This window comes from Nicotiana tabacum, chromosome 6 (assembly GCF_000715075.1).
Source record: "Nicotiana tabacum cultivar K326 chromosome 6, ASM71507v2, whole genome shotgun sequence".
Classification (NCBI taxonomy): Eukaryota; Viridiplantae; Streptophyta; class Magnoliopsida; order Solanales; family Solanaceae; genus Nicotiana; species Nicotiana tabacum.
In genome coordinates this window covers 22,718,071-22,737,703 of record NC_134085.1, presented here as the reverse complement: position 1 = coordinate 22,737,703, position 19,633 = coordinate 22,718,071, and the positions used below count along the sequence as shown (strand labels likewise).

At 39.0% G+C, this 19,633-nt stretch overlaps 1 protein-coding gene across 1 annotated transcript; it reads right to left on the bottom strand.

Annotated features, from left to right (window-relative positions):
• Positions 1-275: 275 nt before the first annotated feature.
• Positions 276-719, bottom strand: LOC142181736 (uncharacterized). The gene has a single exon (XM_075255216.1). The coding sequence runs from the start codon at positions 717-719 to the stop codon at positions 276-278; it is 444 nt and encodes a 147-aa protein (XP_075111317.1).
• Between the last annotated feature and the right edge of the window lie 18,914 nt (positions 720-19,633).

The window sequence follows — 19,633 nt, the reverse complement described above, 5'->3', positions numbered from 1 at the left end:
TGATCCTTTATCAGAGATGATGGATATTGGAACTCCATGAAGTCGGACAATTTCGTTCATAAATATCTGTGCATACCTGACTCCACCATATGTAGTCTTCACCGGCAAAAAGTGTGCTAATTCCATCAATCGATCTACAATCACCCATACCGAGTCATAACCTCTAAGGGTTCGTGGTGCCCGGTGACAAAATCCATAGTAATTCTTTCCCATTTCCACTCTGGAATCTCAATTTGTTGTAGTAGTCATGCGGGTCGCTGATGCTCAACCTTGACCTACTGACAAGTCACACAACTAGAAACAAAGTTAGCAACATCTTTCTTCATACCTTCCCACCAAAAAAATTGCTTCAGGTCATGGTACATTTTTGTGGATCCAGGATATATAATGTATTTAGTGTTGTGAGCTTCTTTAAGAATAGCATGTCTCAACCCATCTACGTCTGCTACACATAGCCTATCACCCATTCGAAGAACACCATCACTTCCAACAATCATATCCTTGCTTTTACCAGATAAGGCCTCATCCTTGTATTTGCATAATCGTTCATCCTCGTATTGGGTGGCCTTAATACGCTCAACTAATGAAGACTTAGCTTGAGCACAAGCCAACAATGCCTCTGAATTTCCGACACTTAATCTGATACCTGTATCTTCTAGTCTCTGTATATCTTTGGCCAAAAGTCTCTTTGCAGGGGCTATATGTGCCAAACTCCCCATAGATTTTTTGCTCAATGCATCAGCCACCACATTGGCTTTTCCAAGATGATATAAAATAGAACAATCATAGTCTTTGAGTAGTTCCATCCACCGACGCTGCCGAAGATTCAGATCTCTCTGCTGAAAGATATACTTCGGACTTTTATGGTCGGTATAAATCTCACAAGTTTCGCCGTATAGATAATGCCTCCAAATTTTTAGAGCAAATACCACTGCATCCATCTCCAAATCATGTGTAGGATAGTTTTTCTCGTGCTTTTTCAATTGTCTCGAAGCATAAGCTATAACATGACCATTTTGCATGAGAACACATCCTAATCCCACCCTCGAGGCGTCACAGAATACTGTAAATCCTCTAGAACCTGAAGGTAAGACTAATATTAGTGCAGTTGTCAGACACGTTTTGAGTTTCTGAAAGCTTTACTCACATTCCTCTGTTCACTGAAACTTTGTATTTTTCTGTGTTAGCTTTGTCAGCGGTGCTGCTATTCTGGAGAAATCCTGCACAAAATGCCTGTAATAGCCTGCTAAGCCTAAAAAGCTGCGAATCTCTGTAGAAGAAGTAGGTTTGGGCCATTTCTGCACAGCTTCGGTCTTCTTAGGATCTACCATAATTCCATCTTTAGATACAATATGTCCCAGTAATTATACCGAGTTTAGCCAGAATTCACACTTCGAGAACATAGCATAAAGCCGATATTCTCTTAATGTCTGCAACACAGTCTTGTGATGATTCTCTTGTTCTCCTTGGCTATGAGAATATATCAGGATATTATCAATAAATACTATTACAAATCTATCCAGAAACGGCTTGAACACCCTATTCATTAAATCCATGAATGCAGCTGGAGCATTTGTCAGTCCGAAAGGCATCACAAGGAACTCATAGTGCCCGTATCGAGTTCTGAAAGCAGTCTTAGAAATATCTTCATCTTTGATTCTAAGTTGATGATAACCAGAACGGAGGTCAATCTTTGAAAAATGGGCAGCTCCTTGTAACTGATCAAACATGCCATCTATACGAGGCAAAGGATATTTATTGCGTATTGTTATCTTGTTCAACTTCCTGAAGTCAATGCACAATCTTAGGGATCCGTCTTTCTTCTTTACGAATAGTACTGGTGCACCCCATGGTGATGCACTAGGTCTAATAAAACCCTTATCTAACAAATCTTGTAACTGCTGCTTTAGCTCCCTCAACTCTGCTGGTGTCATTCGATATGGGGGTATCGATATGGGCTGTGTGTCAGGTAGAAAATCAATACCAAAGTCTATTTCTCGTATTGGAGGCAATCCTGGTAAATCCTCAAGAAATACATCAGAAAATTCTCTCACTACTGGTACGTTCTCTATACTAACTATTTCCTTTCTTGTATCATTTACAATAGCTAAGAGACCCAAACAACCTTTCTTCAGAAGTCGTTGAGCCTTCATAAAAGATACAATTTTGCAAGTCTCTGGAACCTGACTCCCTCTTAGAATAAAACTGGGTTCATTTGGTATCTCAAACTTAACTATCTTTGCATGATAATCGACCATAGCATAGTAAGAAGATAACCAATTCATTCCCATCAGCATGTCAAAGTCAATCATATTGAGTACAATAAGGTCAGCTAGAGTATCTCTACCATCAACCCGAATCTGACAAGCACAATACACGTATTCAGCTAATAGAGACTCTCCAACAGGAGTAGCAACTAGAAAAGGATCATTCAATAGCTCGGGATGTCTACTAAATTTCAAAGCAAAGTACGAGGACACATAGGACTGTAACCACTGCATTCGAGGCCTGAGCATCCTGTCTAGTAAATGCAAAAACTCTCGCCTGACCTCTACCAACATTTCCTTGTCCTTGATTCATAGTAGCACGGTCTCCAGCACCTCGACCTCTATTTCCTATACTTGTATCACCTGAAGTATTATGAGTAGTTTGAGTCGCTGCAGCTGACTGAGTAGAAGCCTGGTTGAAATTTTTCGGAGGCTGAGGGCAATCCCTCAAGTGATGTCCCAACTGGCCACACCGAAAGCACTCTCCAGTTAGAATACGACATTGGCCCAAATGTGATCTACCACAAGTCTGGAAGACTGGAGTAGTGGCATATATCTGCCTAGAATTACGATGTCCAGAAGATGATGGTCCCTTATTACCTTGTCTGTAATGTGGTTTGTATGTGGACTGTGAAGACATGTGAGTCCCTGTCTAAGAACCCTGTTGTTGTTGTTGTCCCTGATTTCCTGCTCTTCTTTTTTCACTAAAACCACCACTGAAAGCCCTTCCTATCTTGGCCTTCTTACGTAAATCACTAGCTTCACCCTCCTCACGTACCTTGTTTTCAATCTTTCTAGCAAGGTCGAATATATCAGAGTAGGATAAAGTCTTCATCTGTAGGGCTACTGCAGTGTATAGATGACCAACCAATCCATCAACAAACCTCTGAACTCTAGCTTCTTCGATAGGCACTATGCGAGGAGCATATATAGACAACTTACAGAACTTAGTGTTATATGTTGACACATCCATATATGGAGTCTGAACCAATCTCTCAAAGTCTCTAGCATATTGTTGCATCAGACTGTCTGGAAGAAAATGATTCTTGAACAACTTAGTGAACTCGTCCCATATCAGTGGTGCTGCTCCTGCTGGCCTTCCTAGCAATACAGTTTCATACCATGTGTTGGCCATATCCTCTAGTTTGTATGCTGCGAGCTCCACGACTCTCTCATTAGAACATCCAAGAGCACTTAATGCCATGAGTGTCCCATACAAGAAACCTTGAGGATCTGCTGAGTTATCGGAACTTGTGAATTTTGGTGATTTCAATTTCAGGAACTGGTGTAGGGATACTTCCTTATTCCCAAAAGGCTGAGTCTGTGTAGGTGCTTGTGTCTGTAAAGTAGCCTGAGGAGCTGAACTTCAGCCCTGAGTAGGCACCAATGCCTCTAGCACATTTAATAATATTGCCACTGCATCTGCAGGTAAGGTAACAGTAGGTACAACAGTTGGCACTAGTGGTGGAGCGTTTTGAACTCCCTGCTCTTACACTTGATCTGGCATAACAGCTTGGGTTTGACCCATGTTCCCAACTTGAGGTTGAGGAGCAGTCTGTCTTCTAGTTTGATGAACCCCAACTTGACCGCCACCCCGGGTAGCACCACGTCTAGCACCACATCCAGCAGATGAGGGTGTGCGTGTCCTAGCCATCTGCGAAAGAAATATTCCAAAGTTAATCTCAAGTATTCTCAACGCACGATCAAAGAATGAAAGAAGGGAAAACATTCCTAAATGTTCAGTAGCCTCGAGATCATAAGTATGGGCGCCTACATACCCATAAATAAGACTCTACTAAACATTGCTCCATGTCTCGGGACTTAAAGCCTAAGCTCTGATACCAACTTTGTCACGACCCAATTTAGGATTGTGACCGGTGCTTAAGAGCAAGTGCTCCTAAGTAAGCCTCATCGGAAATTTTACAAAAAATCGGACAGAGTTTCCCCCGTTTTTGGACTATCCCAAAAATATTTCTCTGTCTCAAATCAGCAACCAAACATCCTAATAGCAATTCAAACAATCGATAACTTATCAATTAACCAAAATAGTCTTCACCATTACTAATCAACCCACTAACAACAAAAAATACTAATTTATCTCCGACTTTGATAATAAGGAACGATACTCGACATAAGACTAATAGCAAAATAATACTCATGACACCAAAAGAATGACTATGGAGCGAATCTAAGAATTCAAAGAAAAGACCATAACAACTGATAAAAATCTCCACCCACGCGAACAAGTGCGAGGCTGACCAAGAATTCTCAACCTGTGCGCTCTAATTAACGAAATCCTCTCCTGCGTCAACTGCTGTCTCTGTAGAAAAAATTTAGCGGGGAATGAGTCGCTAGCTCAGTGAGTAAAAATACTTAACCACAACCATTTTTATTTGGGGACAAGTCAGAAAATATGCTAGTATCTCAAACAGAAAATAACATAAAAATGCCCTTTCAAAAACAATAAATAATTTTCAGTCTCATCACGCTTTTCTTGTAGTATAATATAATTAACAATTCAGTAATAAGCTTGGTAACCACTATATAATATCAATATTCACATTTTGGGAGGTTTCAATGAACAAATCATGTAATCGGTATAACTGTGGACTTCTTTGCAAGAAGTCAAATATAACGGTAGTCCCTACTCGAGGGAAATCGATAACAGTATGCTAGTTCAACCTTCCCACTAGCGAGGGCTATAACGGTAATTTGTAATTACAAGGTGCACCAGGTCTAACGAACCCGCCGTTAGCTACGGGATCCTTCAATGTCTACTCCCATTTATACTTGTCTCTATAATCCGTATATACTCGTAGAAAATATTTTAAAACAATATAGGGCATTTCGGTTTTCATCAAATCATGTAATTTCGTTTCAATAACGGTAAATCTTATCTCAAGTAACAATAAAACGTAATCAGTAACAATGAGAATATTTAGAATAACTGTAATCGTCTAAAATAAATATAGTAGTATCATATCGAGTAAAGGACTTGTCCCACATGCATATTCAAATCAGCCGGTAACATGCTCATATTAAAATTATATGTAAATCATGCTAGTTGTAGAAATACAAATTGAGGTAAGGTTACTACTCACAGTACTCGTGCCGAAATACCAACTGCTTCACCTCTAGTGACTCGTACAAATTCCTCCAATCAATCTATAATTACATAATATCGATCTCATGTTAATTGCCTCATTTAGGCTAAATCCATCACTAGTTTAGAATACTCAATCATCGGAGTTCATGTTTGCGTCGTAGTTTGTGGATTTATATTTAATCATAGAACTAGTCCATAATTATATCAATTTCAAACTATTTAGTATAATTTATTCTTCTAAAATTAGACCTATCAATGCTTAAACTAAACCTTTATAGCCTCATTATCTCCATAGTAATTGTATATTTCTTTTTATATAAGAGAAAGTTGATATTGAATTCTTTTATACTACATGAAATTGCATAGATGCGGTGAAATAAATCAACAGATGAGGGGAAGAAGGTTAACCTCTTAAGTCGAAGGAGAGCTTTAATACTTTCAATTTCAACTCCCAATTCTTCTTAAGGACTTTGCCCAAAGCTTTCTTCTTCTTCTTCTTCTTCTTCTTCTTCTTCTTCTTCCTCTTCTTCTTCTTCTTCTTCTTCTTCTTCTTCTCTTTTCCCCCTTTTTCTTTATCTGTTCTTTTTTTTGTTGCCGTTGCTTTCTGCGTCTTTGCTTCAGAAAGCTTTCTAACCCTTTTGTTTGCACTAATGGGCTTGGCCCTTTTTTTTAAAGTCCTTTTTTTTATTTAGTTAGTTGTTTTTTTTCTTAAAACTTAAATTATTTACTAAATATCCCATATGTCCCCATTTAAAAAATTGGGGGTATTACACCTAACCTCGATCGAAAAGTTGACAAAATTGCCCTCAGGCCCACGTGCCCGGATTCCAAAATTTTCCGAAGATATAGTTTACCCATTAAGAACTCAAATATATGCTTTACTCTTAATTTCATATCCAAAATTGTGGTCAAAATCCAAAATATCCATTTTCTAGGTTTTCCCCCAAACCCCAAGTTTCTACCAAATTTTCATGCTCAAATCCAAAACAAAACATGTATCTAACGTCTAATGAGTGGGAACAACTTACCTTGACATAGATGAAGAAAATCTCCCTTCCGAAAGCTCAAAAATTGTCTAACCCGAAGTGAAAATGGGTGAAGATGAACCTAAAATCGATTTTTAAAGAGAGCTCAATGCCTTCAGTCCTTTCGCACATGCAGTCTCGCAGGTGCGGACCAATTGCCGCTTCAGTGGTCCAGGGCTCCCAGCCTATTTCCTCTTCTACGCTCCTTCTTCCGCAGGTGCGGTCTTGCTTCTGCGGTGACCTGACCGCATCTGTTGTCCCAATCTTCACCTTTCACCACCGCATCTGCATCCTTCTTGTCCGTTCTGCGGCTCCGCACATACGGCCAAAACTTCGCAGGTGCGGTTATACCAGATATCAGCTGCTTCAGCTATTCCATCCAACCCCAATTACATCCGTTAACCACCCGGAATTCACCTGAGGCCCCCGGGACCCCTTCCAATCACACAAACTAGTCCCAAAACTTAACATGGACCTGCTCGAGGCCTCAAATCACATCAAACAACATCAAAATCATGAATCACACTCCAATTCAAGCTTAATGAACTTTAGAATTTCAAACTTCTACATTCGATGTCGAAACCTATCAAATCACATACGATTGACCTCAAATTTTGCACACAAGTCATATTCAACATTACAGACCTACTCCCACTTCTACAACCAGAATCTGACCTAGATATCAAAAAGTCCACTTCCGATCAAACTCCTCAAAAACCTTCAAATTTCTATCTTTAGCCAATTGATTCCAAAATGACCCACAGACCTCTGAATTCACTTCCGATCATGCTCCCAATACCAGAATTACCATACAGAGCTATTACCAGACTTGGAATCCCAAATGGACATCGATAACACTAAAATGCACTTCAACCCAACTTATGAAATTCCTTCAAAATGCTAACTTCCACAATAGGTGCCGAAACATTCCCGGGTCTTCCAAAACCCAGTCCGAACATACGCCCAAGTCTGAAATCATCATACAAACCTGCTGGAACCTTTGAATCCCAATTTTGAGGTTGTTTACTCAAAAATCCAACCTTAGTCAATTCTTTCAACTTAAAGCTTTCGAAATGAGAATTCTCTTTCCAAATCAACTCCGAAATTCCCGGAATTTAATTCCCATTGTGCACACAAATCATAATACCTGAACTGAAGCTGCTCATGGCCTCAAACTACCGAATGACGTGCAAGAGCTCAAAACAACCGGTCGGGTCATTACAGTTTCATTGATATTTAGATTTTGTACACATCGTGCTTATGTAGTAGGCTATGTATTGTGATGATATTGGTATTGTTGTTGTTAGAGGTTGTGTCTTATGGGAATTTGTGGTATGAGTTGATATGTCGTGTTGTTGTGATGTTCGCACATATGAATATGTTGTGTGGTTTGATTGTTGATATGTGGAGCATAAGGGTGGCATCTCATTGTTGTCATTATGAGGAGAATAAGGGTGACATCTCACTATTGATCATTATGTGGAGCGATACGGGTGGCTATTATTATTTTTACTGCGGACTGATACATGTGGCTATTAGAGTGATATAGGTGGATATTGGAGTGATACGGGTGGCTATTATGTTAAATGTCTAGGCAGATTAATAAGGGTGGCTAATATGATGTTATTAATATGGAGAGATAAGGGTGGCTATGTTAGGTATGATATGTGAATGCCTGGGGGCATAATGTGATGATGTTCGTATGATGGTGTGATTTTCCTTGTGTATGTTATGCACATTTCGTGACTTGTTTTGTTGCCTCTAATGAGCTACTTGATGTCTTTGATATTACCTATTGACTTGGACTGTAATAGACACTCATACAAGCATACACTATAGCATGTCATTTACACCAGTTCAGGAGTATAAAACTTGACATTCATTGATCATGCCCATTTATTCTTATATTATCTACTTCCATTGTGATATTGTGCATATGGTAGGTAAAAAGGAGGTGTGATAACCACACCGTGCTGATTGTGATATTGAGCCTATGACCATACTGGGTGGATTTTGATATTGATCCTGTGACCACGCCAGGCAGACTGTGATATTGAGAACGCAAGTTGTTCGTGCAGTTGTGATTAATAATATGGGAACAACGTACCGTGAGAATATGATATTTGGTTTAAGACTCGTGACTTGTATTTATGAGATGATGTATCTCGGAGTAGTTCTATTGTGAAAACTTATGCTAGAACGGTTTGATTATTCAGTTGTCATTGTTTTTCCTTAAATGGTTTTGCTGGTACTTAATGGTGTTCAAATTATTTTACAGTTATATCACATGTTTTTTCTTTGTTGTCATTTACTTCTATTGTTTCGATTATTAGCTTTATACTTATTTATTTCACAGGTTATTATGACTAGTGGCTGTCTTGACTTGTACTTCGTCACTACTCTACCAAAAATATCCCCAACTGGGTACCAACTGTCGCGCCCCCTTTTTTCTCGCGGAGTCCGGGTTTCGACATTCATTGGGAACAACTCATTTTCTTTTGGAAATTGGGTATGAGATTTGAAGAGTCGCCACCTAACGGATTTAAGGTGCGTTAGGGCACCTAAAGCAAGTAACTCATAAAACCAGTTTGCATTACCAGAGGTTGGGTAAGGGCTCGAAATAACCTTGAGGGCAAGGTGTTAGGCACCCCTCACAGTCCACAATGGTGGGTTCCGACGGAACTCAAATTATGTGAATTAGTCTTATAAACAGATAAAGCAATTCAGACAAATTGATATTATATTTAAAACAAGGAGTAAAGGGGTCCTAGGTTCTTTAACCTATAGGATCACTTCTGTACAATGCTTGGTAATCGTCCCCAAGTTGGGGTGCTACACATAGCATTAGCGCACAGGTCATCATATCATTTACTACCCAATTACCCTCCCCTTAGTGGTTACATAAGCGATTCTAATTAAACGTACTCTATGCGTGCATTACCCGTCCCTTCCTTATGGCCCTGGAAGTGTTTAGGATCTCTAATTAAGGGAGTTCTAGACTCTCCTAAGGTGTTTAAAAGCTGAAAATCTAAGCTACAAGCAAAGACAAATAGGACATTCACATAAAAGGGCAATTAAAAGCTCACTTTTACCTCCTCACACAAGCAGACAATAGCACGCCTCAAACAGCAAGAATTCAGATAATTCAGAAAGGTCCTAGAGCGGGGTATCTAGGGAGCATGACAATCAGAATATATGTAGCATTGTGTCAAATTGAGGTAATAGAGACCTAATCAGTTTGCCTACTGATTTTAGGACCTGTTGAATCTGGGAAGTTCACAAATAATTAAGCAAAACACATTTTACCAGTTGCAGGATTTTAGTTACCTACAGGCTTGCCTAGGTGTGGATCTGAGATGTCCTATAACATGATATCTAACTGTTAACCAGAATTCTAATAACCAATTTAAAACTAGCAGTTTGAGTTCATTATGCCCTATAAACATGATGTCTAGGTGCGAAACATTAAAAGACTGGTTTTGTACACATTATCTCTATAACATGATATCTGGGCGTTGGGATTGCTTTTCAACTTATTCTTATTTTTTATGGACATAGTAATTACTGATTTTACACGATATAGGTGTGGTATTAAAGAAAATGTAATAACAGTCTTAAAGCATGATTTCTAATGCACAATAGAGAATGAACGTGTTTATTAGGAAGGATTAGTAGCTTAGTGACAGAATTTCTAAGTGGTCATGATTATGCAGAAGTTCAGAATTTGTTAGAACAAATGAATGCGCCTATAAACATGTTTTCTAATATGCCAAATAATCCTAAGAACATGGTTTCTAATGTAAGTAAATAATCCTAAGCACATGATATCTAATGCAAGCAAATGGTCATAATAAACCTAAGGACATGATTTCTACCCAGTTTCCCCACAAAAATTATATAAGAATCCCTCCCAATTTTACTAATATCCCAATATCTGTTTACAAGGAAAATATTACAGACCATATGAATTATAGAAGGAACAAACTATGCTATAGGGAACCTGAATAGAGGCCCAAAGTAACCTGGAAATTCCAGGCCTTCAAACAGTCAAAAATGCCATAATCTCATAGTGTTCAAGAGGAAGTATCATGGTGCGTCAAAGTTCCCAAGGGCCTTAGGGACCCCGGGCAATGCTCATACCAAGATCTTTTTAAATGGAGAAGTGGTTAGGTGAGTGTGGAAGGGTCAGCCCCAGTGTGCCAGAGTTTGGAAGAATCATATGGATTCTTAGGCAGTATGCACACTGGACGGGAAAATCTTAAGTAATCTAAGAGTAGGAGTGAGAGTGCTTGACATAGTTGGAATAACCTTAGGAAAACAGAATAGAAGTAAAATGTTTAGGAGTGAAAATTACTTTAGGAGTATAAATAGTTTAGAAAACATATTAGGGGTGAAAACATTCTAGGAAAAGAAAAGTTCAACAAACAACAGCATCATGTTTCCCATTATCAACTTCAGTTTGTTAATTAACTCTAGGTAAGGAAAAGCAATTTTGAAGATAGGGATCAGGGGTTGGGAACACATGAAGCTTCAATTAGAAACACATAAACTGGATACGAGGGAGAGCATATTGAACAACAAGTACATAGAACAAGCTGGGGTTGATTGACAACCAACAACCAAATTCATAGCATTTATTAGAACATAGACTATTGATTTAGAGTCCTAACAGGACAGTCATACTTGATGCTAAAGTAGTAATAGACAGTAAAGCACAGAGACTGAATGTAGGAATAGTCATGCTGAGGACAAGGGTCTACAACACAAAATTATTCATGCCAATTGAAGTTAACTAGATAACGTGAGAGTCTGAGACAAAATAAACATGCTGGTTGGAGGAAGTAAATAGGAAAGATGGAAGTACTTAAACTAAAGTAAACATGCTGACTAAGACAATAAATAAGAAGAGTGAAACTTAGACATGCTGATCAGGCAGTAAACAGAGTTAACTAGGCAGTAGTTACACTAGTACATAAAAGACATATCCTTTGCAAAAACGAAGCAAGAATGAGCACATAGATTTTAACTTCATAATGATATTGAGTTAGGAACATACCAGTTAAGGAAGCAGACATAGAATGTAAAGTAGGCAGGATTCAATAGTCTAGCATTGGCTTTTAGCCGGCTAGACAAGTAATGAACACAAGTAGCAGAGAGAGAGATGAGAGAAATTTTATGCGTGTGTGTGTTTGAACTATTGTTCGTGTGTTTGAGAGGCAGAATGAGAGTGTATATATAGCACTTAGGGAGTATTACAAATAAGGTAAAGAGAATTAGAGTTCAATGAATTAAAGATCAATCAACCAATCACAGAATCAGTTTCTATATGGAAGTCCGGGAAAGAACCCTTTAATTGGAGAATAGTCAATTAACGGTCATAATAGGGGGTTCAATTAAGGCAATGAATCAAAATTATACCATGTAGGGAGTTAGTAAAAATCCCCAAACTACTGTCGAATAATTAAGGCAAGTAAGAAAAATAGTGAAGCAGTTCACAAATAAGGAAGCCAGTAAAATCCCGGCACACTGATTTTAACAGGGCAATTAATAGGAAACAATCTGTAAAAATCTTCAAAGAGTATTGATTTCATAGGAAAGAATTATTTGAATCCTTAAATAGAAATCAATCAAGCAAGAATCCCAAAGGGTTCTGATTTTAACAAGAAAGAAGATCGTTCAGATCCTTAACAGATATCAATCGAGTAAAAATAATTCCACAAAATACTGATTTTAATAGGGAAAATCATTTAGGTCTCTAAATAGAATAAGTTAATACGACTGGCTCACGGAGATGAACACAATATCGAAACCAAATCGAAGAAATCAGTATGACACACAGAATCATCTAGGGTTTGAGCATGCATGCAAAAATTAGTCAAGATAGTGAAGAAACAATTAATAAAAACACTGAGAAGTTATAAAAATCTTTGAAGAAAAGTCTGGGATGAACTCTAATTTCAGAAAGAGTAAACAAAGTCGAAACAATTAACTAAACCATGAGATTTTTAAAGGAAAACACCCAATAATACTCGAATCACTTCAGATCTATAATGATCTGAGAAGATTCAAACAGTTGTGAAACTAGGGTTTTCAGAAAATAGTAGAGATAAAGAGAATCGGTCGAAAACTCATGGATTCGTACTAGAAACAAGAGGAAATCCATACTCAAATGAAAGTGGCCTGAGACAGGCTGGTAAACAAGTTTCAAGCCAGAACAGGTTTGATTTCCATGAGATCTTCTCAAGGACTCATGAAATCAAATAGCCAGAGGGTATAGGAGACCGGTGGTGGTCGAAGAATGCACGATAATACCATAGAAGGGAGGTTCCCACCGGTGACGACGATTAGGGTTATGGTGAGTTGAGAGAGAATTGGAAATGAGGGATTCAAGGGCGGCGGGGTGTGACAAATTGGTAGAGTTAGGGGGTCATTTGGATTAAAAATGGTAAGAGAGAGTGGGGGTCGTTGATCTTAGAGATCAACGGCTAGGATTAGAAGGGGTTTGGGTCGGATACAATTTAATTGGGTTAGGTTTGATTTGAATTGGGCTTGGGTTAAATAAATTGGACTGGGGGGGGGTCCGATTTTGGGTGTAAATTAGGTGCTATTTGTTAAATACCCATTTTACTAAATAAAATAATATTAAAAATAGCTAATTAAATGATAAAAAATAATTTTCATGCATGAAGGTGATTTAAAATAATTATTTAATATTATAAAATATAAAAAGTCATTTTCTGTATAGATAATGTAGTTATGCATATGTAAGGGCTATTTTTTCAAAATATGCAATTATAGTCTTAAAAATGCAAATGTAATTATAAAAAAATACAACTAAAATATTTGAACACTTATGTGAACAAAAATGATGAATTTAGATGATTAAATCTTCATAAAATAATATGAGGGATAGTTTTGAACATCTATGTAATTAAAAATGTAGAAATAAATGATTTAGGGCCTTTAAAAATTGTAGAAAAAAATTGTAAAACACTTGTGCATGTTTGTAAATGTATGTACAATATTTTGAATGTATTTATGAACATTTAAAATATATGAGGGAAAAATTGGGTATCAACAGCTGCCCTTCTTTACCCGGGAAGGATGAAAGAGTTTTCGGGTAAAGAAATAATGACCAATTTTCAACGAATGTGTGTTTTGAGTAAATAAAGGCCGAACTCTGGTCTCTGAGTTGCCTACATATCCCTGGTTTTACATGAATCGGGCCATGTATAGTTCTGGACCCAATGGTGAATGAAACTGATGGCGTTGTTATAGGAATGAAGCCAGTTTTATAGAAATGATGACAGAGTAAGATGGGTAATTGATGGGAATCAGTTATAATGGCAAAGTGAAAATGGTATGAGCGGAAACCGGAGCGAAGGCCGCTCCTGTTTGAAGAATGGTTACCTCCTGGACTACCTGCAAAACTTAAAACACAATGCATGCGAGTATATAGATGATTCAAACTCCCTTTGGACTATGAAAGATTATCTTTGGACAATGCGGATGACGTCCTTAGACTATGGTATCCTTGTAGACATGTGATTTTTGACGCTCCCCAAGATTTTTCATATTTTAGCGCGTAAATATTTAATTTAGGCATAAGATAGATATTTTAAGTAATCTTGACTCTTTTACTTTATTTTATTACAAGAAAACAAAAATTGCAAAAAATAAGTTCATTAATCTTTTGTAGTCATTTTTAATCTTAAAACAAATATACAACAATAGTATCGTATTTTTATTTTAATATGATATTTGAAAATACCAAAAATAGATTTGTTTTAATGGTTAGTTTTATTTTAATAATTATTTGAATAGTAGTAATAATTAATAAATGGGCCCGTATTTTTAATCTCGTTCGCAGCGAAAGAATAGAACTTGGGCTAGAGCAACCCATTTTTAGGACTAATTTTGGACCTAGCCCACAATTGCCAAGCCCATAATTCCTAGGCTCATATCCCTTAACCTAAAAACCCTACCAAAAAACCTACAATATAAAAAAAAAGAAAAGGACTAAGAGAAAAGAACGAAGAAAGAGGCTGAAAACAAAAAATACACACAAAAGATGCGCATAGGACCCCCCTCTCAGATCGTCTTCTCCAAACACCCCTTTCCCCACTTCCTTTTCTTCAACAGCAAAACCAACAGACACCATAACAAGGAGCCGTTGTTGCTTCTCCATCTTGCGACCCCTCGCCGGAAACAACCAGCGAGAACCACAGAGACCACCGTCGTTCACCTCCACGTCGATCACCCAGACGACGACCCTCGGCATCCCCTCGTCAACCAAGTTCGCCGGTATCAAACACCATCTCAACGTGAACCGCCGTTCATGCCACCAGTCGACCACCCTGTAGCCTAACGTCGTAGCACGTCCCACTAGCCGCACACTTACTGTCACGCCCCAAAAACCAAGGGGCGCGACCGGCGCTCGACCGGGTAGCCCCCAGCCAAGTGAACCTGGGTGCCTTTCCTATTCCACGTGATACCCTGCGTTTCCATCACCCATTAACCAAGTGAAATAGCCATTTATAAATTTAAACACATTCTTACGAGATTTACATAACATACATAGTTACTTAGCGTGATTTACAAGTTATACTGCCCAAAATACATAAGTACATAACCCACGTTTTCCTGTCTACGGAGCCTCTAAATACAACTAAAGAATAATACGGAAATGCCGGCAACAAGGCTCCGGCTATACCTTACACAAATACCAAAATAAGACTTCGGGAAGAAAAGCGACATAAGCCACGCAGGGACCCGAGAGGAAAGGGGCTCGCCAATTCAGCTTACGGGAGGTGAAGGAGTGCTACTGTCGGTGGGCTGAAGTACCTATTATGGAACCACCTACAATCATAACACGAATGTAGTGCCCACCGGCAAAAGGGACGTCAGTACATTTGAATTGTACTGGTATGTATAAACAAACTTTACCCCAAGTAAAATCAAGAAGTACACAAATAACAAATAGTAATAGAATCAACAATCAAATGCACATGAAAGGAACAACCAGTGCCAAACAACTCCACAATCTCTCCTTTTTCCCTTTCAACATTATTTCATCACATCAATGGTTTCACAACTTTCACATATTTTTATTTCAATAGTGATTTCGATCACTTTTCAACTCTTATTACCTCGGCCACCCTTATCACCACAACCCACACCTTATTACTTCGTGTTGCGGCGCGCAACCCGATCCCACCGGACAATCATATTTCACACAACAACAACAACAATTCACAAAGAGTGTTCATAAACATCAATACCAATTCCAACATATACAATAACCCGTACACAATTCAAGTCACAACGATAATTGCCCACAACAAGTCACGTATGATATTGCCACAGTTGTTTCAATTGTATCAATTACGATTTCTTTCCATCGTTTGTTCCACAGCTCTTACCACGTAACACATTCATACCCACACGCACTTGTGTTATTTCCATTTTACTCATACCACTATAATGGAAAACTAAACCAACAATGTTCAAGGCACATTAATCACAGGAATTTCACAAATAGTCCACATAAGTAACACATACCAATTACTCGTACACCAACAAGATGACTTTACAAAGGTTAAAGTTAGTCATACATACCTGGACTCGAATTCCCTTTTTAACTTCTACTTTCAATTCACCAACAGCCTAGTATGGTCAATCTAGTTCACAAGTTAGCAAATATAACTTAGAATTGAAGTTCACAAACTCAGCCCGAACTTACTTAGGTTTCCAACCCCTCTTTTGCAAATCTTTAGTTCTACCCAATTCCTCTTACTAGATTCTAGGTTTTAAAGGACATTCATGTGTATCTCAACTTTCATTTTCAAGAATTAACGCATGAGAGTCCCCCTTTTTATTTAAATCTGAAAACAATGAAAAAGGGTTGGGGATTTTACCTTCAAGAATGGAGACGAAGACAATTACATGAAATTCCCCGGCCCAAGTGACTTTGAAAAAAAAAATTGATGGAGACAAGACTTTCTCTCTCAAGAATCCTCTCTTCCCTCTCTCTTGTTTTGTTCAGAAAATAGGTTAAAATAAGGGGCTGGGGTGTTTTATTGAAAAAGGGGTCGAGTTTAAAATTTAGAAAATTGGAGCCCAGGTTAGGTATGTGATCGCACTTTGCTATCGCAGAGTGGAAATACGGTCCGCAGTATGGACCGCAAAAGTGCTCCCAAAATTTGAACACACTGCCTGGGTATGCGGCAGAAATGCAGTCCGCATACTCGTTCTGCGGTCACATAATGCACCGCAGAACTGCCCCTCACAAAAATCCCAAGGGAAATATGCGACGACTATGCGGTCCGCATATCGGTTATGCGATCGCATATCAGGTCACAGATTTAACCTCCAATTCAACCAACACACTGACTCACTTTGCGTCGATTATGCGGTCCGTATACCTGATATGCGACCGCATTCTCGACCGCAGAATCACATTTTTTGGAAAACAATATTTCTTGACTTTTTATAGCATAGATTAGTACAAAAGTTCCGAACTACCGGGTTTTGAGTACAAGTTTTCACGGGGCCTTACATCCTCTCCCACTTAAAATCATTCGTCCTCGAATGAGGATTTTGGAAATTGGTTGGTTTTGAAAACATGAAATGCAAACTCCTTTTTTTTGAAATATTTTGCCAGAGTTTCCTTTGTAATTAGACTTATCTACCTGTCAGAGAGCCCCCAAAACATTATTTCCAAGCACCATTACGCTATCCCTATTATCCCTACAACTGGTATACAATTCATTACCTCAACACCTGCACATAATTTGGCCACTTCAATGAGTTCCATACAGTCCAACCACTTCAATACACTATACGCATTTCAATTAATCATTACCAATCTACACTACCTTTAATCACTCACTTATCACATGAGTTCTTACAAAACTTTCACTTACCAAAAAGGGGCTTGCGCATGACTCAATTAATCACAACACATACAATTCTTGCACAACTTGAGGAGTTACAATAGTAAAGCATTTAGGGAAAAATATGGGGTGTCTTTGCACCAGATTGAACACAACATCAATTTACTTAGAGACAAGAGTTCGCACGATCACTACTACACTTGTTCAAACAGATGAGGATATTTTTCTTTCATTTCACTTTCCGCTTGCCACGTGGCTTCCTCGACTTGTTGACTTTTCCATAGCACTTTAGCTGAAGCAACTTCCTTGTTTCTCAATTTGCGGACTTGCCTATCAAGAATTGCGATCGAAATTTCTTCATATAATAACTCTTCATTGACCTCGATAGCCTCGATTGGCACGATGGTGGATGGGTCTCCAACCACTTTCTTTAACATAGACACATGGAACACCGGTTGCACTAATGACATTTCAGGGGGCAATTCCAGTCTATAGGCCACCTGTCCTATCCTTTGAGTGACCCAATACGGCCCGACATATCTAGGACTCAACTTCCCTTTCTTCCCAAATCGCATGACTCCCTTCATAGGAGATACCCTCAAGAACACCCAATCATCTACTTGGAATTCCAATTTTCTTCGACGAATGTCTGCATAAGATTTCTGGCGACTTTGAGCTACTTTCAGCTTTTCCTGAATGATTTTAACTTTTTCCATATCCTGGTGCACGAGATCTAGCCCTAACAATTCTGCTTCACCCACTTCAAACCATCCAATCAGAGACCTACATCTCCTCCCATACAATGCCTCAAATGGGGCCATCTGAATGCTAACATGGAAGCTGTTATTGTAAGCAAATTCTATAAGTGGCAAGCGATCATCCCAATTACCTTTGAAATCCAAGACATAAACCCATAACATATCTTCAAGCGTCTGAATAGTCCGCTCCGCTTGACCGTCAGTCTGCGGATGGAAAGCCGTGTTGAGATTCACCTGAGTACCCAAACCTTGCTGAAATTTCTTCCAAAAATTAGCTGTGAATTGGGCCCCTCGATATGAAATAATAGAAAATGGAGTTCCATGAAGCCTTACTATTTCCTTGATATACAGTTGAGCATATTGTTCCGCAGTATCCGTGGACTTGACTGGTAAGAAGTGAGCTGATTTGGTGAGTCGATCGACTATTACCCAAATTGAGTCGAACTTGCGCTGAGTGCGAGGTAATCCTACCACGAAATCCATGTTGATCATCTCCCATTTCCACATTGGTATTTCCACAAGCTGAGTTAACCCAACGGGCCGCTGGTGATCAAATTTTACTTGCTGACAATTCGGACATTTAGATACAAATTCCGCCACACCCCTCTTCATACTGTCCCACCAATAAATCTCCTTGAGATCACGATACATTTTCGTAGAACCTGGGTGCACAGAATACCTGGAATTATGAGCCTCCGCCATTACCCTCCCCCAAAGATTATTCACATCTGGAACACATAGCCTACCTTGACATCGTAATACACCATCCTCATCACCGAGTGAAAATGTCGAAGTCTTGTTATTCAAAACTGCATATTTCATCTGTGCTAATGCTGGATCAATGAGATGCTTTTCCTTGACTTCTGCTACCAGTGACAATTCTGCTCCATTACGCACCATAATCTTCCCCTCGTCTGAGGTCGAAATACGAACCCCCATACTGCCCAATTGATAAACCTCCCGAGCCAAAGGGCTCTGATCCGCTCCCAAATGAACCAAATTACCCAGGGACATCCGATTGAGAGCATCAACCACCACATTCGCCTTCCCTGGATGGTATAAATATCCATATCATAATCCTTGATCAATTCTAACCACCGCTACCTTAAATTCATCTCCTTCTGCTTGAACAAATATTGGAGACTCTTGTGGTCCGATAACATATCCACATGGACCCCATAAAGATAATGTCACCATATTTTTAAGGCAAATACAACTGCCGCAAGTTCCAATTCATGCGTCGGATAATTCTTCTCGTGATTCTTGAGTTGCCTTGAAGCATACGCTATAACCTTCCCATGTTGGATCAACACACACCCCAAACCGACCCTGGAGGCATCGCAATAAACCACAAACCCTCCCGTGCCTTCCAGCAAGGTCAATATTGGCGCCGAGGTCAATCTTGACTTCAATTCCTGAAAACTTTTCTCACAAACATCGGACCATTGGAACTTAACTGCTTTCTGTGTCAACTTAGTCAAAGGGGAGGAGAGGGTAGAGAATCCCTCCACAAACCTCCGATAATAACCCGCTAAACCTAGGAAGCTACGGATCTCCATCGGGGTCGTGGGTCTAGGCCAAT

Coding starts and splice junctions, on each gene's coding strand:
- LOC142181736 (XM_075255216.1), bottom strand. CDS start 719: ATGGGGAGTTTGGCACATATAGCCCCTGCAAAGAGACTTTTGGCCAAA.